Source organism: Emiliania huxleyi (assembly GCF_000372725.1).
Source record: "Emiliania huxleyi CCMP1516 unplaced genomic scaffold EMIHUscaffold_65, whole genome shotgun sequence".
Taxonomy (NCBI): Eukaryota; Haptophyta; order Isochrysidales; family Noelaerhabdaceae; genus Emiliania; species Emiliania huxleyi.
This window is the reverse complement of record NW_005197128.1, coordinates 545231-565565: the sequence shown is the minus strand read 5'-3', so window position 1 is coordinate 565565 and position 20335 is coordinate 545231. Positions and strand designations below refer to the sequence as shown.

At 67.1% G+C, this 20335-nt stretch overlaps 7 protein-coding genes across 7 annotated transcripts in view; 4 read left to right on the top strand and 3 right to left on the bottom strand.

Annotated features, from left to right (window-relative positions):
• The window catches only part of EMIHUDRAFT_437834, a gene marked incomplete at its 3' end in the record, with an annotated part of 1555 nt that extends 874 nt beyond the window's left edge, over positions 1 to 681 (top strand). Inside the window, exons 4-5 of the mRNA XM_005763101.1 lie at positions 39 to 165; positions 266 to 681. Of these exons, the coding sequence (XP_005763158.1) occupies positions 39 to 165; positions 266 to 453 (315 nt within the window). The remainder of the gene's footprint in view (positions 1 to 38; positions 166 to 265) is intronic.
• A 302-nt stretch (positions 682 to 983) lies between these two features.
• Positions 984 to 3944, bottom strand: EMIHUDRAFT_215536 (hypothetical protein; the record flags this gene model as incomplete). Its single annotated transcript, XM_005763100.1, has 9 exons — positions 984 to 1214; positions 1341 to 1535; positions 1797 to 1855; positions 2011 to 2209; positions 2454 to 2501; positions 2725 to 2845; positions 2989 to 3206; positions 3338 to 3546; positions 3614 to 3944. 9 exons carry the CDS (start codon positions 3942 to 3944, stop codon positions 984 to 986), a joined length of 1611 nt encoding a protein of 536 aa, XP_005763157.1.
• A 148-nt stretch (positions 3945 to 4092) lies between these two features.
• Positions 4093 to 6460, bottom strand: EMIHUDRAFT_437833 (hypothetical protein). Its single transcript, XM_005763099.1, has 7 exons — positions 6186 to 6460; positions 5935 to 6117; positions 5569 to 5855; positions 5320 to 5374; positions 5100 to 5172; positions 4867 to 5018; positions 4093 to 4797 (listed from the first exon to the last, which is right to left on the bottom strand). The coding sequence occupies exons 1-7, from the start codon at positions 6447 to 6449 to the stop codon at positions 4588 to 4590; spliced, it is 1224 nt and encodes a 407-aa protein (XP_005763156.1). The 5' UTR covers positions 6450 to 6460; the 3' UTR covers positions 4093 to 4587.
• Positions 6461 to 7938: 1478 nt separating this feature from the next.
• On the top strand, positions 7939 to 12196 carry EMIHUDRAFT_452643 (hypothetical protein; the record flags this gene model as incomplete). Its single annotated transcript, XM_005763098.1, has 11 exons — positions 7939 to 7984; positions 8218 to 8579; positions 8692 to 8738; positions 8951 to 9148; positions 9225 to 9396; positions 9474 to 9597; positions 9669 to 9964; positions 10043 to 10136; positions 10208 to 10379; positions 10459 to 10730; positions 10787 to 12196. The coding sequence occupies 11 exons, from the start codon at positions 7939 to 7941 to the stop codon at positions 12007 to 12009; spliced, it is 3006 nt and encodes a 1001-aa protein (XP_005763155.1). The 3' UTR covers positions 12010 to 12196.
• A 257-nt stretch (positions 12197 to 12453) lies between these two features.
• Positions 12454 to 13803, bottom strand: EMIHUDRAFT_67604 (hypothetical protein; the record flags this gene model as incomplete). The annotated part of the gene is made up of 3 exons (XM_005763097.1): positions 12454 to 12941; positions 12997 to 13371; positions 13452 to 13803. The coding sequence occupies 3 exons, from the start codon at positions 13801 to 13803 to the stop codon at positions 12454 to 12456; spliced, it is 1215 nt and encodes a 404-aa protein (XP_005763154.1).
• A 407-nt stretch (positions 13804 to 14210) lies between these two features.
• EMIHUDRAFT_215531 (hypothetical protein) lies at positions 14211 to 14612 on the top strand (the record flags this gene model as incomplete). Its single annotated transcript, XM_005763096.1, has 1 exon — positions 14211 to 14612. The coding sequence occupies one exon, from the start codon at positions 14211 to 14213 to the stop codon at positions 14610 to 14612; it is 402 nt and encodes a 133-aa protein (XP_005763153.1).
• Positions 14613 to 18156: 3544 nt separating this feature from the next.
• EMIHUDRAFT_437832 (hypothetical protein) lies at positions 18157 to 19744 on the top strand. The gene is made up of 6 exons (XM_005763095.1): positions 18157 to 18543; positions 18701 to 18738; positions 18813 to 18884; positions 18958 to 19033; positions 19200 to 19333; positions 19473 to 19744. The coding sequence occupies exons 4-6, from the start codon at positions 19027 to 19029 to the stop codon at positions 19632 to 19634; spliced, it is 303 nt and encodes a 100-aa protein (XP_005763152.1). The 5' UTR covers positions 18157 to 18543; positions 18701 to 18738; positions 18813 to 18884; positions 18958 to 19026; the 3' UTR covers positions 19635 to 19744.
• Positions 19745 to 20335: the final 591 nt, after the last annotated feature.

Sequence of the window (20335 nt, the reverse complement as noted above, 5' to 3'; positions counted from 1 at the left end):
TCGCGGTAGGTCCTTGTATGATAATCGGGTGCGGACGATTGCGTGCTCGAGAAGGGCGCCACGATGGACGAGATCAAGGCAACCATGAAGGCGGCGTCCGAGTCGCCGGACTACAAGGGCATCGTCGGCTACACCGAGGATCAGGTCGTCTCCACCGACTTCCAGGCACGCGCCTCACCAGCCCTGGGCTCCCTGGCCTCACCAGCCCTGGGCTCTCTGGCCTCGCTCGCCCTGCCTCACCAGCCCTGGCCTCTCGTGCGCGCAGGGCGATTCACGCTCCTCCATCTTCGACGCGGGCGCGGGCATCTCGCTCACGGAAACTTTCGTCAAGCTCGTCTCGTGGTACGACAACGAGTGGGGCTACTCGAACCGCCTCGTCGAGCTCGCCATGCACGTCGACTCGCTCGGCTACTAGGCGTGATTTCCCAATGGCCGGCCGCGGCGGCGAGATGAGATCGGAGGTGAGGAAGGGGGCGGCGGGAGCGGTATTGGCGGCGGCGGGAGAGCGCGCTCGTCAGAAGCGGCGCAGCGCACGAAAACCGAGATGTGAGTGAAGGTGCCGCGTGCAAGAGCCTTGTGGTTGTGCGTGTGCGGGGATGGCCTAGCTCTTAGGATCTTCCCCCGCCAGAAGTTGTGTGAGCCACCCGCCGCGCGCCCCATAATCAAACACAAACACTGCGCAGCCCCCCAACATAACCCACGCACACCCCCACCCCCCACCCCCCAGGGGCCAGGGCCCCAGGCCCACGCGGGTGCAGGGCCACGCCCAACTGCTGCACCTGCAGCTCCCACCACCTCCGAAGAGAGCCGTGCCAAGGTGCCAACTCGCAAAACTGCAAGCCGCGAGGCCAGCTCCACCCTCCACCTCCGCGCTCCGGGCTCCAGCGCGTCCTCAGCGAGGCGCAGCTAGAGCCGGGGGCGCACACTGCGAGACCCCCGCACGAGGCCGAGCGAGACACACGCTCACACGCATATCTGCGATCTCACCCGCGGGCCTCGAAGGGTGGCTGGATGTCCTGCGCGGCCCACCACTGCACCTTGCGCCAGTCGTCCTCGTCGAAGCCCGTGTAGGCGCGCTCGAGCAGCTGCCGCAGCGGCGTGCGCCCGCCCCGCGCGGCGCTGTCGTCTAGGGGCGACGCCTGCGCCTCGCCCCGCGCGAAGAAGGCCTCGGCGGCGGCAGCGTCGAGCGGCGCCTCGTTTGCGACGCACGGCGCCTCCGCCTCCGAGTCCTCGGCGAGGCGCGCGAGCCGCGGCTCGCCGGCGGCGCGGGCGGCCGCGACCTGCGCGTCGCAGCGGAGAAGCCGCTCCCACTGCGCGCGCAGCCGGGACGCGTCGCGGACGAAGTGCTCGAGGAAGGTTGCCTGCTGCAGCCGCTTGGCCGCTGCGTCGATCGCGTCTGGGTCGCCGTCGGGGGAGAGTCGGTTCTCGCCCGAGCCGAGCTCTGCGCGCAGCAGCGCATCGAGCCGCGCCACCTCCTCCGGCCGCGTGCGCGCCAAGTTGGTCACCTCGGCCGGGTCGCTCTCGAGGTCGAAGAGCTGAGGACCGCGGGGAGGGTGTGTGAATAGAGGCGTGAGGACGAGGTGTGGAGATGTGGGGCGTGGGAGGGGAGGTGCGGAGAGGCGCAACAGGCTTGGCGCGGTACACAATGTGTCCGGAGAGGTGTCCAGATCAGGCGTCCAGATGAGGGGCGGAAGTGAGGTGTAGGAGAGGCCTAGCGCGCCTGCGGCCCGTAGGAGCCAAACGTGCGGTTGAGCGCGCGCCTACCGACAGCGGAGAGCCCTCGAGACGGAACGCACTTGCCACGGAACGCGGTCGCGGTCGCGGTCGCGCCCGAACGCCACGTACTTGAGGCGGCCTTGCACGAGGCAGTACGAGGCCGTGTTGCCCATGTTGGAGTGGTACTGCGAGACGATGTAACCCCTGCGGCGCGGCGGCTGCCCCGGCGCCCCGCCCCTCAGGAGAGGGAGCAGCGACTCGCCTGTTCACAGCGCGAGCCGTGAAGGGACGCACTTCGCGTGTTCCTCGGGAGCGGGAGCAGCGGCTCGCCGGCGAGCGCCCCCTTGCGCAGCGGCCGCAGCTGCGCCGCCTCAGCGATCGTCGGAAAGATGTCGAGCAGCGAGGCGAGTGACGTGGCCACCGCGCCGCGCCGGAAGCGGGGGCCGACCGGTAGAGCACCGCCCGCGAGGAGGAGGGGCACGCGCAGCGACGCCTGTGCGGTGCGGGCGGCGGCGAGGATGGCGTCGTAGGGGTCGGCGAGGGCGGCGGCATCGAGGGCGGCGGCGAGAGCGGCGGCGAGGGCGGCGGCGAGGGCGGCGGCGAGGGCGGCGGCGAGGGCGGTGGCGGAGGCGGGGCGGCTGGAGGCGAGGGCGAGAGTGGCGGCGCGCCTCGTAGTGCGCGTTCTTCCAGATCTGGCGGTGCTCCATGCTCATCTCTCCGTGGTCAGAGAGGTAGACGACGAGCGCGCCTCGGTAGAGCTTGGCCTCGCGCGCCGCCTCGACGACCTGCCCGACGGGGAGAGACGAGATCTGGGGGAGATGGGGGAGATCTGGGGAGGTTCTCTCGACGACACCTGCCCGAGGAGTGGGGTCCGCCAGCCAGTCTTGCGACGTGATGCGGAGCAGATGTGGGGAGGTATGGGGAGATCTCCAGTCTTGCAACGTGCAGCGGAGGAGGCGTCGCGCGGCTGAGGAGGCGACACGTCTCACGGGCATACGTGCAGCCGACCTGCCCGATGAGGTAGTCCGCCTCGGCGACCATCGCGAGGTACGTGCGTCGCACGCGGAAGACGCCGACCTCCCCAAAGACAGGCTGGTCGTCGCCCACAGCCTTGGAGGTTGTCATGTACCTGCGGCATCGGTGCCACAAAGTGCGTGCGGCGGCCGGCTGCGGCACGCCGGCTCGTCGCCCGAGGCTCTCATCTATCTCGAGCAGCCTCGAGTGCTCTGATATCACCTCGTCCGATCTCGGCTCGTCTCGGCTCATCCGCACGCGTCGTACGGATGCATCGAGCCCTCGGCAGGCCACGCAGGCGGCGACGCGCGGACGGCTGCCTCGTCCACCGCGTGCAGCCAAGTCGCGTTCGTGCGGAAGGCGGGGTGCGGGATGTTGAGACTGCAGTAGAGGAACCAGGGCGGCCCGCCTCCGCCACCGCTGCTGCGGGAGGCGTCGCCCTTCGCTCTCAGCCACTCGCTGCAGCGGTCGTGCACCTGCAGGTGGGACACATGCCGAGACGTGGCGAGACGTGGCGAGATGAGGCCATACCAGGTGAGACGTGGCGAGACGTGGCGAGACGTGGCGAGACGTGGCGAGACGTGGCGAGATGTCGCGAGACGCGCACCTTCCAATCCTCGGGGTGGACGTGTGCCGCGTGGTCGTCGACTAGCTCGAGCGGGTTCGGCTTGGTCGGCCGCCGCACGTCAGCCGCCCGCGTCACGATGGGGAGCGAGGCGCCGCCGTGGTAGCCGTCCTGCGTCGGCGCCGGCCCGAATCTGCGCAGCACGCCCGCGCCGATGTCCACCTTCCCAAATAGCGCCACCTCATACCCGCCTACAGGGTGGTTCGTAGAAGTCACTGGCTGTTGAACAGATCCCAGAGAGCGCGACAGCATGCCCACCGCTGCGCAGCTCGTCGAAGAGCGTCGTCTCGAGCGCCTGCGAGGCGCCGTGGGTTCTGCACCACGCCTCGCCGTACGCGCTCACGCAGGCCTCGTCTGGCTCGCCACCGGGCGAGAGCGCGAGCCCGTTGTCGTTCGAGAAGGCGCGGATCTGGTCGGTCCGACGCCCGCTGAGCATGCTCGCGCGCGAGGGCACGCACTGCGGCGAAGAGGCGTACGTTCGCACAAAGTTGACGCCGTCACTCGCAAGTGCGTCAAAGGTCGGCGTCGCAACCAGCTTCGAGAGTGGCGCGGAGGGGTCGACAACGCGCCCATCCATCGAGTCGCACATGAGGAAAAGGATATTGGGGCGGGAGGTGGCAGGGGCGGAAGAGGAGAGGAGGAGAAGCATATCTCCTGCAGAGAGGTGGCCGCGGCTGGTTGGCGACCGGCCGACGGGCTGTCGACGTTATCCGCCCCACTTGCAGTCTAAGCAGTCTATTCACAGCCTTGTTATTGAGAAGAAAATACCTCCTATGGCGCTGTGCGCTGGCCTGTGAGAGTTCACATATACTGCGCAGTCTATTCACAGTCTAGGCAGTCTGAAGCAGTCTGAAGCAGTCTGAAGCAGTCTGACGCAGTCTGACGCAGTCTAGCAGAGTCTGACGCAGTCTAGCGCAGTCTGGCGAGGGACCGGGGTGGGGGAGCACGAGAGTGTGGGTCGGTCGGAGCGCAGTTTCATGTCCTCCAGTCTGGCGCAGTCTAGAGCGCAGGGTCTGCTGTCTGGCGCAGTCTGAACATGTGTCAGACTGCGCCAGACTGCGTCAGACCGCGGCGGACTGTGTCAGACTGTGCTCCCCCAGTCTGAGCAGTCTGAAGCAGTCTGATGCAGTCTGACCCAGTCTGACCCAGTCTGAAGACTTCACAGGCTGCTTAGACTGCAAGTGGGAATAACCTCTCAACACTACTGTACGTCTACACGCCTCGACTCATGGTCATGCGCGACTGCTTGCACCGCCCTCGTCCGGCGCGCTGTCGGCGAGCAAGGCCGCGCCGGTGCCCGAGCCGCCGTTGTTGCCCCCCGTAGCAGCGGCCGCGGCTCCGGGCGGCAGCGAGAGGCTGCTCACGACGCTGGGCACGCTGCCGATGCTCAGCGACGAGGCGCTGTGCGTCGCCGAGATGCACGAGCGGGCGAGGGGCCGCACCTATTGTTGTTGTTGTTGCTGCTGCTACTACTGTTTACTATCACCATTTCTGTCACCATTATCCCGCGCCTCCTCCCTCGCCCCCGCCGCAGCACGCAGCCGCGCCACCCGCGCCTCGCGCCGGTACGAGATGCAAAAGACACCGCCGATGCAGAGCGCGAGCCCTGGCAGCAGCAGCAGCACGCCCGGCCAGCAGAGCTCGTCGTACGCCAGCGCCGCACCTGTTCATGCAGAGACGCGTGAAGAAGCGCCGCTCGCAGCCCGGCCGGCGGGGCTGTTTGGGGGGTGGGGGTGGGGGGCACCGTACACGCCGCCCACCGAGAAGAAGCAAAAGTAGAGCGGCACCACCTCCGAGTTGGAGAAACGCACCATCGCCTGTGCCGCAGCGCAGCCGGCTGAGAGCCTGTGTGAGCCTGTGTGTCGCTCCGGTGAGACTCGTCTCTCTCTCTCTCTCTCTCTCTCTCTCTCTCTCTCTCTCTCCCTCCCTCTCTCTCTCTCCCTCCCCCTCCCTCCCTCCCTCGCCTGGTTCTGGGTGAGCAGCGACCCGACCGCGGTCAGCAATAGCAGCAGCAGCGACCTTCCCACAGAGTGCGAGGTGTGAAGAGACGAAGGTCACAGCAGAGCGTCGGCCTCGCGCCTCAGAACAGGACCGTCGCGTCCTCGCCGCCGGACCACATCTCGGCTACACCTCGGCTACACCTCGGCTGCACCTCGGCTGCACCTCGGCTGCACCTCGGCTGCACCTCGGCTGATCTCGGCTAGATCTCGGACCCCCAAAAGAACGGCCACCCCTCGCGGCTGGTCGCGTTGGCCCAGTCGCCGGTCAGCGGAGGCCCGCAGAGGGAGGCAAACGCGCGCGCGGCGGCGGTCGTCGCCGACCCAAACACGGCGCTCTCGGCGAGGTACACCCAAGCGAAGCGGCGAGCGAAGCGCGGCTGCGCCCACAGCACGAGCAGCGCGAGAAAGGCGGCGAGGGAGGCGAGGTAGAGGTAGAAGGAGGACGAGGCGACGACCTCGCGCAGGTACGGCACCGTGATCGGAGGCGCCGGCGAGCCCACCTGCCCCGTCACAATGCAGGCTAGACGCTTCCTTGACACTTCCTAGACACGTCCTAGACACTTCCCCGACAGCGCCCACCTGCCCCATCACGATGCAGCTGACGCCTGCGCTGATCAGTGCCAGCCCGAGGAGGTCGCGCTTGAAGAAGGGCTCGCGCAGCCAAAAGACGGCGGTGAAGGCGTTGAAGACGACGGAGAGGCAGCCGAGCGGCGCAACCAGCGTCGCGGGCGCGAAGCCGAGCGCGGCCAGGTTGACGAGCTCCTGGGCGAGACAGGAGCGGGCGTTCGGGGTGGCGGCGGCAGGAGCGGCCCGGGAAGGGAGGCGCGCGCCGAGAGACCGTTGGCGATGACGGCCGCCCACCAGAGCGGGATTCGGGTGAAGTGGATGCTCTGACGCCCCGTGACCGGGTCGTAGTTGCGGTTGTGCACCAGTTTTTGCACATTGAGCGTGATGCAGATGCCGGCACTCGCGGCGCCGACGAGTCCGAACCCCACGAGCGCGTCGAGAGAGGACTGCGAGTGGTGCTCCCCGCGCGTGCACTCGCCGACGGGCAGCCAGGAGAAGCCGAGCGCGGTGGAGGTGTTTGACCACATCGAGAAGAGAGTCACCCACACACCGCACCGGGGCGCCGCCTTGATCATCAAAAGAGAAACCCCCGCCGGCTAATACGCACAACGACTAAGAGATACGAAGAGGCAGACTCCCCAGGGTGGGCGACGGCTAGCGCACCACACTCCTCTCCTTAAAATCCCTGTGTGGTGGCGGCGTGCCGTTCTCCCATCCCTCCCTTGGGTTGTGTGTTTTCTTTCTTTCTTTCTTTACGAGTAGTCGGTGCAGCACGCTTACGCTTCACTGCATGAAGCCAACACTGTCGCTCTCGACGCAGAGCATCTCGGTGGTGGTGTCGATGCGGTGGTGGAGGTACGCACGTACACAGGTCCTCGCTCAGCATCCCGTCTCAGGGTTCCACCGCCCGCCCCCCCGGGGCTCCGGTCTCCCTGATTCGCTCTTTTATTCGCCAGCCGAGCGTCGTGTGACGGCCGCTGTAGCCGTTTCTGATGTCTCTTCTTTGGCCGAGGTCTCACCTCCGCTTCACCTCCGACTGGTACTGCCGCCTCCGAGAGCGTCGACTGTCCTGCTGAAGTTTCCCCGGGCGAGGGCGGCGGCATTGTGTCGTGTCGCCACCGCACCCCTCCCAGGGAGGTCGGGCCCGCTCTCCCTGGTCGACGAGTCGCGCCCGCGCCCGCGGCCTCTCTATCGTTCTCGGCTCGCCCCTCCCCTCCGCCGGCTCCTCTTCAGGCTCGGGGAGGCGTGGCCCTCCTCGTCGTAGATCACAGCGGTCCAGCTGCCGCCGCGACGGGTCCACCCCCGGCGAGCTCGTACTTCCCGACTCCACTCGTAGAGGCCGCGTCAGCTCATCTCTCGCCTCCTCCGACAACTGACCCCAAGCTCCACCTGGGGTCCTCCGGTCTCGGCCTTTCGGCTCGCCGGCGTACACCCGTTATCGTTTTGCGGCGACTCCCCCCCCTCGGTCCCCTCCCCCGGGTATTCCAACCTCCAACGGAGCGGCTCCGGGTTCCCCCAGGTCCGCGCGGGTTCTTACGGTGACGGCCACGCCGGCGGCGGGGGCAGAGGTGGGGGCGGGGGTGGCGGAAGCGGTGGCGGCACTGGCGGCCGCACCGCCTGGTATGGGGCCTCAGGGGCGGCCCCTCGACCCAGCGGTCGCTCCAACGGCGGGGGCGGAGGCGGTGGTGGGGGGGGCGGGCCTGGTGGCGGTGCCGGCCGCCGCAACTCCTGCTTTTCTTCCTTTCTTTCTTCACCGCGCAAGATGTAAAGGGTGGCTAAGGGCTCTGCCCGCAAGGCGCGCGTCGCAGACGCGCTCACGCGAGGCGAGAAGAAGACACACACTCACGCGTGATTTCTAGCTCTGCGGGCGGGCCCTGGACGGGCCCCTCCACCCTTCACGTACGGATCATGTAGTCCCCACAATCGCTGTCGTGGGATCGCTTGTCCCGGGCGGCGGGTTGCGAATTCTCTTTCCCCCACTCCACTTGTCGCGGCGCGCTCTCTACGCGTGCCGCCATGGAGGAGGAGCTGTACGACGAGTTTGGCAATTATATCGGGCCAGGCGATGCCAACCACGCCGCCCTCCGCCTCCGCCCCTGCCGTCGCCGCTGCGCTCGCTCCCTCCCATCCCCGCCGCCTGCTTCGCCGCCGCCGCCGCCGCCGCCACGGCACCCGCGCCACCCCCGCCGCAACCCCCGTCGTTCTCGCCGCTCTGCCGTCTCCTTCGCCGCCCTCGCCGCCGCCGCCCTCACCCCGCGGGCTTCCTCACCAGCCACGCTCCCACCCCGCCGGCAGATCTCGACAGCGACGAGGAGGAGGATGGCCCGCTGATCGAGGAGGGGGACGAGGAGGAGGAGGAGATTGAGGAGGAGGCCGATGAGCCGCAGCGCGGCGGCGACATCGAGATGGCCGATGCGGGCGACGCCGGTGACGACTCGCGCATCGTGCTGCACGAGGACAAGAAGTACTACCCGACGGCGCTCGAGGTGTACGGCGAGGGCGTCGAGACGACGGTGCAGGACGAGGACACGCAGCCGATCACGCAGCCGATCGTCGCGCCGGTCAAGCACAAGGACTTCGACATCGTCGAGAAGTCCGTGCCCGAGACGCGCTACTCGCCGGACTTCCTCTGCTCGCTGATGAAGCACCCAGAGCTGGCGCGCCCCCTCTCCGCTGCCCCGCCCGGCAGCCCGGCGCCCCCCCCCCTCCCCAACCTCACCCCCCAGGGACGCCGCGCCTCCACCCACCTGCCTCCCCGCCTCGGCGCAGGTGCGCAACGTCGCCGTGCTTGGCCACCTCCACCACGGAAAGACCAGGCGCCGCTCACCGAGAGCCTTCCGAGAGCCTTCCGAGAGCTTTCCGAGAAGCCTCCGGGCAGCTGGCGCCCACACGCACCGAGCCTCGCCAGGCTGCGCGCCATCTTCGCCCACACACCGAGGCCTCTGCGGCCGAGCGAGCCTGACCGCCACCGGCGCCCGTCGGCTCTGACCAGCCCCGCCCCGCCGCCGCCCCGCCCTCGCCGCCGCAGCCTGCTCGACAGCCTCGTCGGCTGCACGCACCTGCTCGGAACGGCGCGGCGCGGGCACCAAGGCAAGGCGGGCAAGCGCGAGGTCGGAGGGGTGATGGCGGAGCGGCGCTACACCGACTCGCGCGTCGACGAGCAGAAGCGCGGCCTCTCGATCAAGGCCGCGCCGATGACGCTGCTGTTGCAGTCGTCGAGCGAGAAGCGCGTCCTTGTCCGGCGGATGGACGCGCCCCCTCCGAGGAGCGAGGGGTGAGCTCTGAACTCGCTGCCCTCTCAGGCACTACCTCTTCAACCTGATTGACACGCCCGGCCACGTCAACTTCCAGGACGAGGTGACCGCCGCCCTGCGGCTCGCCGACGGCGCGCTGCTCGTCGTCGACGTCGTCGAGGGCGTCACCTCAAACACAGAGCGGCTCATCCGGCACGCGCTCGCCGAGCGGCTGCAGCTGGTGCGCGGCTGTCGCGGTGCCCCCGGGAGGGACGGCAGCCGAGAGTAGCCGAGCTCACCCGAGGGTGGGAGGTGTAGGTCCTCGTCGTCAACAAGATGGACCGACTCATCCTCGAGCTCAAGCTGCCGCCGCAGGACGCGTACTTCAAGGTGCGCCAGGTCATCGAGGAGGCAAACGCAACCATCGCCGCCGCGTCCGCGGGCAAGCGCACCCCCCCCCCCTCTCCGCCGAGGACGGAGCACCCGAGATCACCCGAGATCACCCGCGAGTAGGCGAGCACCCGCGCCTCTCGCCCGAGGACGGCGGCGTCGTCTTCTGCTCGTCGCAGCTCAACTGGTGCTTCACGCTCTCCTCATTCGCCTCGCTGTACGCCGAGTACTATCCCGACCTCAAGCCCGCCCCCTTTGCGCGCCGGCTGTGGGGAGACGTCTACTTCCAGCCAGACACGCGCGGCTTCCGGCGCAAGCCGCCCGAGGGGGGCGGGCCGCGCACGTTCGTCCAGTTCGTCCTCGAGCCGCTGTACAAGCTCGTGACGCAGGCGATCTCCGAGTCGGAGCAGGACCTCAAGGCGGCGCTCGAGAGCCACCGCCCGTGATTCGACCGAGGTGCCCCGCGCGCGAGACTCGCCCCTCCTCACGACCGCCAGGCGACGCTCGGCGACCTCGGCATGCCGCTGCGCAAGGAGGAGTATGCGCTCGACCCAAAGCCCCTCCTCAAGCTCGTGATGAGCCGCTTCCTCGGCGGCTCCTGTACGCCGGGCTCGGGCATGCCTCACTCCTCCTCATTCATTCCACGATTATGAATGACTCAGGCGGCTCCTACGCCGGGCTCGCCGACGCGTGCGTTGCGCACCTGCCGTCGCCGGTGGCGGCGGCGGCGGCAAAGGTGGAGCACTCCTACTCTGGCGCGCTGAGCGACGACTTTGTGGGCAGCATGACGGCGTGCGACGCGTCGGGCCTGCTGATGGTCAACGTGACCAAGATGTGCCCCCCCCCGCCCCACACTGCCCGGCCTCTTCCGCGAGGGGGGCGACCGAGATGACCCGAGATTGGCCGAGCGTAGGTACCACCGGCCCGACTGCGAGTCCTTCGACGCGTTCGGCCGCGTGCTCTCGGGCACGCTCAAGGTTGGGCAGGAGGTGAATGTGCTCGGCGAGTCGTACTCGCTCGACGACCAAGAGGACTCTGCGCGCCGGACCGTCTCGCGCTTGTGGCTCTACCAGTCGCGCTACCGGCTCGAGGTGAACGAGGTGCCCGCCGGCTGCTGGGCGCTCATCGAGGGCGTCGACGCGTCGCTCGTCAAGTCGGGCACCATCACCGCCGGCGCGCGCGGCCGTGCCGACTCTCGGTCTCGGCGCCGCCTCCGAGGCTTCTCTGCACCCATCGCGTAGGCGCGCCGGGCGTGGCGCGCGAGGGCGTGTGCATCTTCCGCCCGCTCGCCTTCAACACGCTCTCGACGATGAAGATCGCGGCGGAGCCGCTCAACCCGTCCGAGCTGCCGAAGATGCTCGAGGGGCTGCGCAAGCTCAACAAGGCGTACCCGCTGCTCACGACCAAGGTGGAGGAGTCGGGCGAGCACGTCATTATGGGGACGGGCGAGCTGTACCTCGACTGCGTGATGCACGACCTGCGGCACGTCTACGCCGAGATCGAGGTCAAGGTCTCCGACCCCGTGGTCGCCTTTTGCGAGACGGTCGTCGAGACGTCGTCGCTCAAGTGCTTTGCCGAGACGCCGAACGGCAAGTCGAAGCTGACGATGATAGCGGAGCCGCTCGACAAGGGGATCGCCGAGGACATCGAGGCGGGCGCCGTCGACATCCGGTGGGAGCGGAAGCGGCTGGGCGAGTTCTTCCAGAAGCGGTACGACTGGGACCTGCTCGCGGCGCGCTCGGTGTGGGGCTTCGGCCCCGACGACAAGGGCGCCAACGTGCTCGTGGACGACACGCTCCCGTCCGAGGTGGACAAGAAGCTGCTGAACGGTATCCGCGACTTCATCCTGCAGGGCTTCTCGTGGTCGTGCCGCGAGGGCCCGCTCTGCGACGAGCCGATGCGCAACGTCAAGTTCAAGATCCTCGACGCCTCGGTGGCGGCCGAGCCGATCAACCGCGGCGGCGGGCAGGTGATCCCGACCGCGCGCCGCGTCGCCTACTCGGCCTTCCTGATGGCGACGCCGCGGCTGATGGAGCCCATCTTCTTCGTCGACATCAGCGCGCCCGTCGACTGCGTGCCCGCGATCTACACCGTGCTCGCGCGCCGGCGCGGGCACGTCACGTCCGAGGGGCCGCGCCCCGGCACGCCCCTCCACACGATCAAGGCCTACCTTCCCGTCATCGACTCGTTCGGCTTCGAGACGGACATGCGCTCGCACACGCAGGGGCAGGCCTTCTGCCTCTCCGTCTTTGACCACTGGGCCATCGTGCCGGGCGACCCGCTCGACAAGAACGTCGCCCTCCGCCCGCTCGAGCCGCAGCCGACGCCGCACCTCGCGCGCGAGTTCATGGTCAAGACGCGCCGCCGGAAGGGGCTGAGCGAGGACGTGTCCATCAACAAGTTCTTCGACGACCCGATGCTGCTCGAGCTGGCAAAGCAGGACGCGGAGGCGGACTACTTTTGAGCGGGCGGTCCAGCGGGGCGGTGGGCCGCAGACGGCCCGGCCAACGGCCAACGCACATGCCTCAACGCAGCTCAGAGGCGTTCCCGCTGATTACGGTACTCGCGTCGTGTAGCGCAACCTCGAGAGAGTCATCCCATGACGAGACATATGTATAATGTACGTGTGTGTATGAAACACCGTAATGCGTAAATCCGGCGGGCCCCGGGCGCGCCCCCGGGGTAATGTCGACGTGTTTTAGCCCATCTGGTTACTGCAATTACGAAATACTGACGTACCTGGAGGTCGCGCGACGCGCCGCTCGCCGGGGACATCTCTCTCTCGCTAAAGTAAACTACAGTACTTACCCCGCGCCCGGGGGGCCGCGTGGGCGGTGGCCCCGTGGCGAGCAGCACGCGCGTGGGGCGAAAAAATGGCAAAAGTTCTCTGGATAGAGATAGAGAGAACCTACCCATCCTCCGGCTCGTTCGCCGGGTCGGTCGCTGCTGGCTCGTAGCCCCCGGCCTCGTCCTCCTCGTCGAGGCTTCGGCCCGCGAGGCGGAAGGCGGCGGCGGCGGTGCAGCTGATGAGAAATGCGGCGCCTGTGCCGAGGCGCAGCACGCTCCCCGCGCCGCTCAGCATGATCACAAAGCCGCAGCGGCCGCGCACATCCCGGGCGCAGGCGGCGAGCTCCACCCCGCCGACGGCGAGCAGGACGCCGAGCACCGCAGGCGGGAAGGCGGCGAAGGCGCGGAGGAGTGGCGCCGGGCCGAGGGCGACGGTGAGGCCCATCTTGCACAGGCCGAGCAGCGCCATGGAGGACCCTGTGCGCGCTCCAAACTGGTGCTGCCCGGCGAGACCACCGCAGCCGTGGCACGACGGAAAGTGGCCGACGGCCGCTGTGGAGAGGTTGGAGAGGCCGACGGAGAGGGCGATCGCGTCGACGCTCGGCGTGTCTCGCCGCGGATAGAGGTCCTAAGGTAAGGTGAGGTGAGGTAAGCTTCTCCACACACACGCGGTGGAGTGGCAAGCGGGGCGAGCGGTCCTCCGCCAGCTTGGCGGTCGCAACCACTGCGTTGAGCAGCGTGACGGGAAGCTGCGGCAGCGCGGCGCGAACGAGAGCGTGCCACCAGTCGGCCGCGTCGACAGTCGGCACGGGCGCGAGCGGGCTGTGCAGGCCCAGGGACGGCGGCGCGGGCAGCGCGCGTGCCACGCCGGCGCAACCGAGGGCAAACAGCACGAGGCTGGCGGGGCGCTTTCGGTCGCCGTACAGCGCGAGTGCGACCGCCGCAGAGAGGAGGGCGGCGAGGAGCCCGTCGAGGCTGTGGGTGAGGAGGGCTCGCTCGCGAGTCGCCATGCCGGCGCCGGTCGAGAAGACCTTGAGCCCTGGCGCGGGTGGTGGGGAGAGCACGCTCGGCCGCGGCCGCGGCGCCGGCTGGGCGGCAAGCGTCTAAAGATTTGCGCACCGAGGCCGAGCTGCAGCCCGCGCACCACGCAGACCGGGATGCAGCGTCGCGCCCGCTCGACCGAGCCGCTCCCGCCGAGGAGCGTGAACATCGCACCGAGCCAGAGGCCCGAGGCGACGAGCTGCGGGTAGGTGAGGCCCTCGGTCAGAGCCACTGCCACCACCGTGTGCATCGGCTGGATCGGGAGCGGCAAATCGAAAAGACAGCCGGAGACGAGGTTCCACAAACCCGAGAAGAAGACAAAGGACGCGGCGGGGAGCGCCGAGCCCATCACGCTCGAGAGGGCCACGACGTCCGGCAGAAACGTGCCGAGGTCACCGAGCGCACCACTCACCTCGCCGCGCTGCAGCATGCGACGCGGCGAGAGCACCCGGCGGCACCTCGCCAGGAGGCCGTCGTCGAGGGAGTCGTCCATGGCCTTCGCACTTGGCGTCGCGCTAGGGTTCCGGACGACGTCGAGGGTTGCACCAGGGAGTGCGCCCGACGAAGTATTTCAAAGAAAAACCTCAGGGCCAACACGCACAGACATTTCACAACAAAACTCCCTCATGAGTAATCATCATCAGTTATCACCTCCTACACACACTCTCTCTCTATCACTCTGAAAATCATCATAATAACGTGTATATCACAAGAATTAGGCGCCACACCAATTGTCGAGCCGATAGGTGCGGAAAGCACGCCATCGAAAGCGGCGGACACAGCTCGTGAACTGACGCTCGCCCACGCTGCAAAACCGCGTCGTCACCAGCCTCGACGATGACGCTCAGGCACACGCTAGCTGACCCGAGCAGGAGAGAGCCGCAAAACGAAGAGGAGCTGGATCGGGCGGAACCAAAGCTGACGCGGGTGAAGTCGATGGACGGGCGATTAGAATCCACAGCCTCCGACGACGGCTCACCCCCGCCACGCTTACGCAAAAACGTCAGCTTCGGAGACCTCTCAATCACCCGCATCCCCTCGGCTTCGGATCTGACCGCGACTGAGAAGAAGGCCGCCTTCTTCCAGCGCTCGGATTACCGCTCGTTTGGCGTGGCGGAGAGCAAACTGCGCCGCAAGCTCGGGATCAGCATGCAGGGGATCCCTTCCAAGGCCGAGGAGAAGCGGGTGACGGATCATCTCTGCTCCGAGGAGGAGCAAGAGAGGTGCCTGGTGTCCTGACACCCGCGCGTGTGCTCGTCGGGAGCACAACTCCGCGCTCAGGTCTCAGCGGCTGAAGCTTAAATGCTGTCCACACATCACCGGCTTGGGAGGTACGGCTCCACGCCTGGGGACTGTCTACTGCATGTGAGTATGAACATCGGGCTCGCTCGCACGCGTCGGCCTTTTGTAGATTGTACCGAGAGTACGTACACGGTGTGAGATCTGAGATCGGTGTACTCGTATAAAACGCTATTTAGATATTAGAAGAGCGCGCAGCAGCGAGGAACACAGAGGCCACACAGAGGCCACGTGCGGTGCTGGCTGTAAATACTAAAGACCGAGACAGCTTGATGCTTGAGACATGGGAGTCCTGTGTGTTGCAACTGTGCGTAGTTTGCGAGAAAGAACAATCAACAGAAGAGAGAAGTGGGACATCGCCGGCGGGAGTTCAGAGTCCTGTGACCTGTGTGTGGAGCTCGTGGGAGACGGGCGGGAGAGCTCGGAGAGGTGCAGGCGACCGATCCGACGGCGACGCGACGCGAATCGGGGGGTGACTCTGACTGTGGTCGAGAGCCCATGTCGCGCTTGTCAGTGACAAGACACGATGGAGATCACAGTCGACACACCTGCGTGCGTGTGCGGTGGATCGTGGTGCTAATGGTCATCGGACTCGCTAGGGACAGGTGCTGCTCTCACAGAGAGCTCAAATGTACGATGTCAGCTGAGGGCCGAGGCGAGACTCCACGACGTCACACTTGACTAACATCGCACACGCGCGGTGGGGGCGGCCTCGGGACGAAACCCACAGGCCTCACGCTCCACGCCTGAACAAAACCTTGCGTCAAAGTAGCTTATGCTTCTTCAGCCTGTGGTAGAGAGTGGCACCCAACCCTCAACCTATATTTCATTGTACACGTCCACCTCGTCAGGCGGGCAAAACGAACCCGCGAGGGCAGTCCCCCGTGCCCCGAGCCCCCGACCCCGCGCTGGCGCCAAGTCCTAAGATGTCCATCCTCGGAGCCCAGGGCCTGATGTGGGACAGGTCAGGCGGGGATGGCGTATCGTTTCCCCCGCAAACGGGGCACCTAGGCAGGTTTTTGCAGGCGTTGGCTGTGAATGAAAGAAAGACAGGAAGGCTCAGACTATAGAAGAACAAAGATGGGATCTTGGAGAGGAACAGTCTGGCCTGACTGGACACCAGGCGGTATGGGTGGGACGCGCAAGCAGCACGCAAAGTTGGCAATTCTTGTTTCGGAGTCCATCCACGTCTCTCTCTCTCTCTCTCTCTCTCTCTCTCTCTCTCTCTCTCTCTCTCTCTCTCTCTCTCTCTCTCTCTCAATAAATAGAGCAGACAACCCCTCTGCAACCCCTGGTGGGATTAGGGCAGCAACCCGACGGGCAGACCCCGCCCCGCTCGGAGGGCGTGCACCACACAGCGCACAGACATTATCCTAGGCACTGTGCGCGGCTCCTCGAGATTTCTGGGGAGTTGGGACGTGTGCGTGCGTGCGTGTGTGTGTGTGCTCGCTCGCGTGCGCTCGATCGCGCGCGCTGCGCGAGCCGCCCTGCCCGCTGCGCTGCTAGGGATGCGCTGCGGGAAGGGCTCGGCGGCCGCTCCTAGGATCCTCGTCGCTCGCTCCCCTCGTAGGACGAGGGCTCGTTGGACTCGAGGCGTGGGCCGCCGTCGTAGGGGGAGCGGGCGGCTCCGCGAGCGACGCTCGCCCAGTCCTTCTTGGTGCTCTTGACCGTCTAAGAATTCTTTTTTCAGGTGAGCCGGTGTGTGTGCCAGTCCGCGCCAGTCCGCGCCAGTCCGCGCCAGTGTGCTAAAAGAAAGAAAGAAAGAAAACAGACAAACCCAGACGAGGGATGGGGGAGGAGGACAGGGTCCCCACCTGCACGAGCAGGATTTTGGAAGGACGATCAGGGGGACAGGTGGGGCTCTCCTGCTCCTGACAAGGGACACGACAGGCTCGCAGCGCGGTGTGCTGTGAGAGAGGCTTGGCGGCTGCGAATTCTTTTTTTCATAATGCAAACAAAATGCAAGATAGGTGAAGCTTTCGCGCGAGGCGTAGCACGCGGAGGACAGTCGTAAAGGCAACGAGGTCAATGCAGTTTATTCAGACGCCTGAGACGGTGAGCAAGAGCGCTGCGTCGGGCTCAAGCGAGCCCGTCGAGTCGGTCTCCGTGGTCATTGTCGGCGGCGGGCCTCATGCCTTGGCGGCTCTTGCTGCACTGGTCGGCGGCGATGGCAAGAGTCCCGTGCGAGGCACCGTCGCTGTGATCGACCCGGGCTCGCACTTTCTCGACGCGTGGTACGGCCGCTTCCGCGCGCTCGAGATTGACCGGCTGCGCTCGCCCGCGTATGTCCACCCCTCGGCCTTTGAGCCGACTGCGCTCGTCGAGTTTGCGATCCGGGAGGGCAGGACCGCCGAGCTCGAAGCGGCGCCCGTCGCGGTGCAGTGGATGCCGACCACAGACCACCGTCCCGAGCACGCGGACTCGAGCGGCGCGTCGCTGCTCAAGGCGCTGCCGTCGAGTGCCCTCTTCCGCGACTTTTGCGCCTCGCTCGAGGCAGAACTGCCGCACAAGTGGCTCCGCGGGACCGCCACCCGCGTTGCCAGGGCGGGCGGCGGCGGCGGCGGCGGCGGCTCTTCCTTCCGCGTGCAGTACAGCGCGGCCGGGGAGCCGCACGAGCTTCGGGAGGTCGAGGCGGCCGCGCTGATCCTCGCCACCGGCCCCGTCGGGGCGTGGAGCATCCCTCCGCCTTTTGCGCCGCTGCTCTCCGCCGCCTCGTCGGCCTGCGGGCGCGTGCTCCACTCGGAGCAGCTGCTGACCCAGGGGAGAGGCACCTTGCGGGAGGAGGTCGCCAGGCGGAGCGGCGGCGACGGCGGGCCAGCCTCCGTGCTGGTGATCGGCGGCGGCATCTCGGCGGCGCAGGCGGCGCTGAAAGAGTGGACGTACGAATCGCCTAGCCATCACGCCTACTCATTCTCGGCGTCTCCTCTGCGCAGGCGGCGCTGACCGCCTCCCGCGCGGGGCATCGGGTGGTGCTGCGGTCCCGGCGGCCGCTGCAGAGCCGCCCCTTCGACATTGCCGTCGGCTGGCTCGACGTGAGGCATGCCGACCGGCTGCGCTTCGAGTACCTCTGCCTGCCGCCGACCAGGTCCCCCGCCGAAGCCCCTCCAACTGTTGTACCTCTGCGGGGGATGCCTTGCCCGAGAACCGCACACACCGCCTCGTGCGCGCGCGCGTGTGTGTGTGTGTGTGTGTGTGTGTGTGTGTGTGTGTGTGTGTGTGTGTGTGTGTGTGTGTGTGTGTGTGTACCACCCCCGTAGTGGTCAGCGAGTGCGTGTGTGCCCGTCCATGCCCAGGACGTGTGTCCGTGCCCAGGGCGTGTGTCTCACAGACGGGCGGACACCCGAGCAGGCGGCTGCAGGCGATCCGCGACGCCACCGCCGGCGGCAGCGTGCCGGCGCCGCATCTCGAGGATGCAGCACAGGGCCCCTGGGGCCCCTCTGGGAGCCTTCAAGCAGCCTCCTCCCCACAGGCGCCGTATCTCGAGGAGCTGCAGCGGCTCGCTGCCTCGCCGGGGAGCTCTCTCCGCATCGAGGTGACGGCCTAGAAGGCTCGGAGGAGGCTCGGTAGAGGGCGCCTAGCAGAGAGAAGGTTCAGAGAAGGCTCGTAGAAGGTGGCTAGCAGACTCGTAGAAGGCTCCCAAGAGCCGGAGAGTCGCACCGGGCCGGGTGAGCGGGTGGACCGCCAGCGGTGCGCGCGTCTCGCAGCAGTCTCCTAGCCTTGCCCGGCCTCTCCTTGCCCGCCCTCTCCTTGCCCGCCCTCGCGCAGGTGGACGAGGCGGTGGACCGCAGCGTCTGCACCTCCACCGCAGACAGCGTCCAGGTCAACGGGGAGGACTTCGACCTTGTCGTCCTCTGCACCGGAGTCGCGCCAGGTTGCTCACTCACCCACGAGCACCGACCCTTGCACCCGGACGGCCTCTCCCCTCCCCCCTTGAGCCCCACCAAGTGTGGCGAGCAGACCCGCCTCGCCTTGCCCTCACCTCGCCTTGCCCTCTCACCTCCCCCCCCCCCCCCCGCGCCGCGCCGCAGAGCCGCTCACGTCGTCCGCCCTGTTTCGCTCCGTCGAGGAGCCGCTCTAGCCAGACCGCCCGACGAGCCCGAGATCACCCGAGATCGCACCGAGATCGCACCGAGATCGTAGGAACTGCTCGGCGCCCCGACCGTCGGCGGCCTCCCGCGCGTCGACTCCTCGCTGCGCTGGTCGCGCGGGGAGGCGCCGTCGTGCTCTGCGCCCGACCGCGGGGCTCGAGATCCCCCGAGGTCAGCCGAGATTGTGCCGAGATTAGGACGTCTTTGTGCTCGGCGCCAACGCGGGGCTCGAGCTCGGTCCGGGAGGCGGGAACCTGGTCGGCGGCATGCGAGGCGCGAGATCACCCGCCATCACCCGATCGCCCCGAGACTGGCCCGAGACTGGCCCGAGACTGGCCCGAGATTGGCCCCGCCCTGCACCTGCGAGAGGCGTCTCGTCCGCCCCGTCCCGCTGTCTCGAGCCGGGCGTCTGTGAGCGGCGCCTCTCTGTGACGCGCAGGCGCCAGGGTGGTCTCCAACGAGCTGCACGTGCTCATGAGGGAGGGCGTCTGCGCCCCTCCCCGCAGCGGCTGGCCGGATCGCACCGCGTTCGCCAACAAGTACGCGGCGCTGCTGGACGGCCGCGAGCCAGAGGTTGCGGACGACAAGTATTCGTTCGTCTTGGGTCGTCGCTTGCGTCTACTCGCGCGATCTGACTAGGAGCCCAGCTCGAGAGTGCTGGGCTCTTTGCCGGGTGGCGGGCTGTGAGCGGCGCCTCCACACCCCTTTCCAGGTGGACGTGCTCGTCCAGCGGCTGCACTTGGCGCCCAAGGCGATCATCGCGCTCAAGAAGGCGCGCGAGGCGGCCGCCGCTGGCTGCGGCAGCAGAGCGGCCAAGGGCTGCAAGGGCGCGTGCTCCGTGCGCCATCCAGGGGGGCCCCCAATCCTGTTTTAGGCCGCATGTGCCAAAACCCCCATATGGTACTTTAACACACAACAGAAGCCGCGATGGTTGCGGCGTTGCGCGGGCTCTTGGCTCTTGCCTCGAGCCCCCGGTCGACTCTCGAGGCTCATGGGGGTTGGGGCAAAAAACACGGCAAGGCCCATCCGACGCATGAGCATGACACTTTGACACTCGAGCGACGAGCCATATATCGCTAATGCGCATGAGCCATGACATCAACACAAGCTCTCGCTCAGATATTGTCGCAGTGCTGCAACTGGATGTGTGCCATCTCAGTAAAACTCGTCTTTTTTTAGCCCAACACAGGGCGCGCGCGATCGGATGTGCATGTTTTTGGCGGATGCAAGCCGCGTAAGAGTTTACTCTATAAAATATAGAGAGCCGTACCAGGGCGGGTGTTGCGCATCAGTTGCGCATCGGGCGTGCGACATGCCGACATCCGACAATATCTCTCGTCACTCTATAGACACTACCTTCGAAAGAGGGCAGGTGGCGAAGGCCTTGTTACCCCACTCGGCATGGGCATTGTCCTCCCGAACGGCGCAGGTGACGTGTGCCACCGCCCCGCCGACACTCCGGGATGGGCAAGCCCATCAGTTAATTGTCAAAATTCAAAAAGCATCAATTAATGTCTTGAGCACCTGAGCACTGGATAGGGTCGATTCCGCATGGTACGGGACCCCTCGATCGTC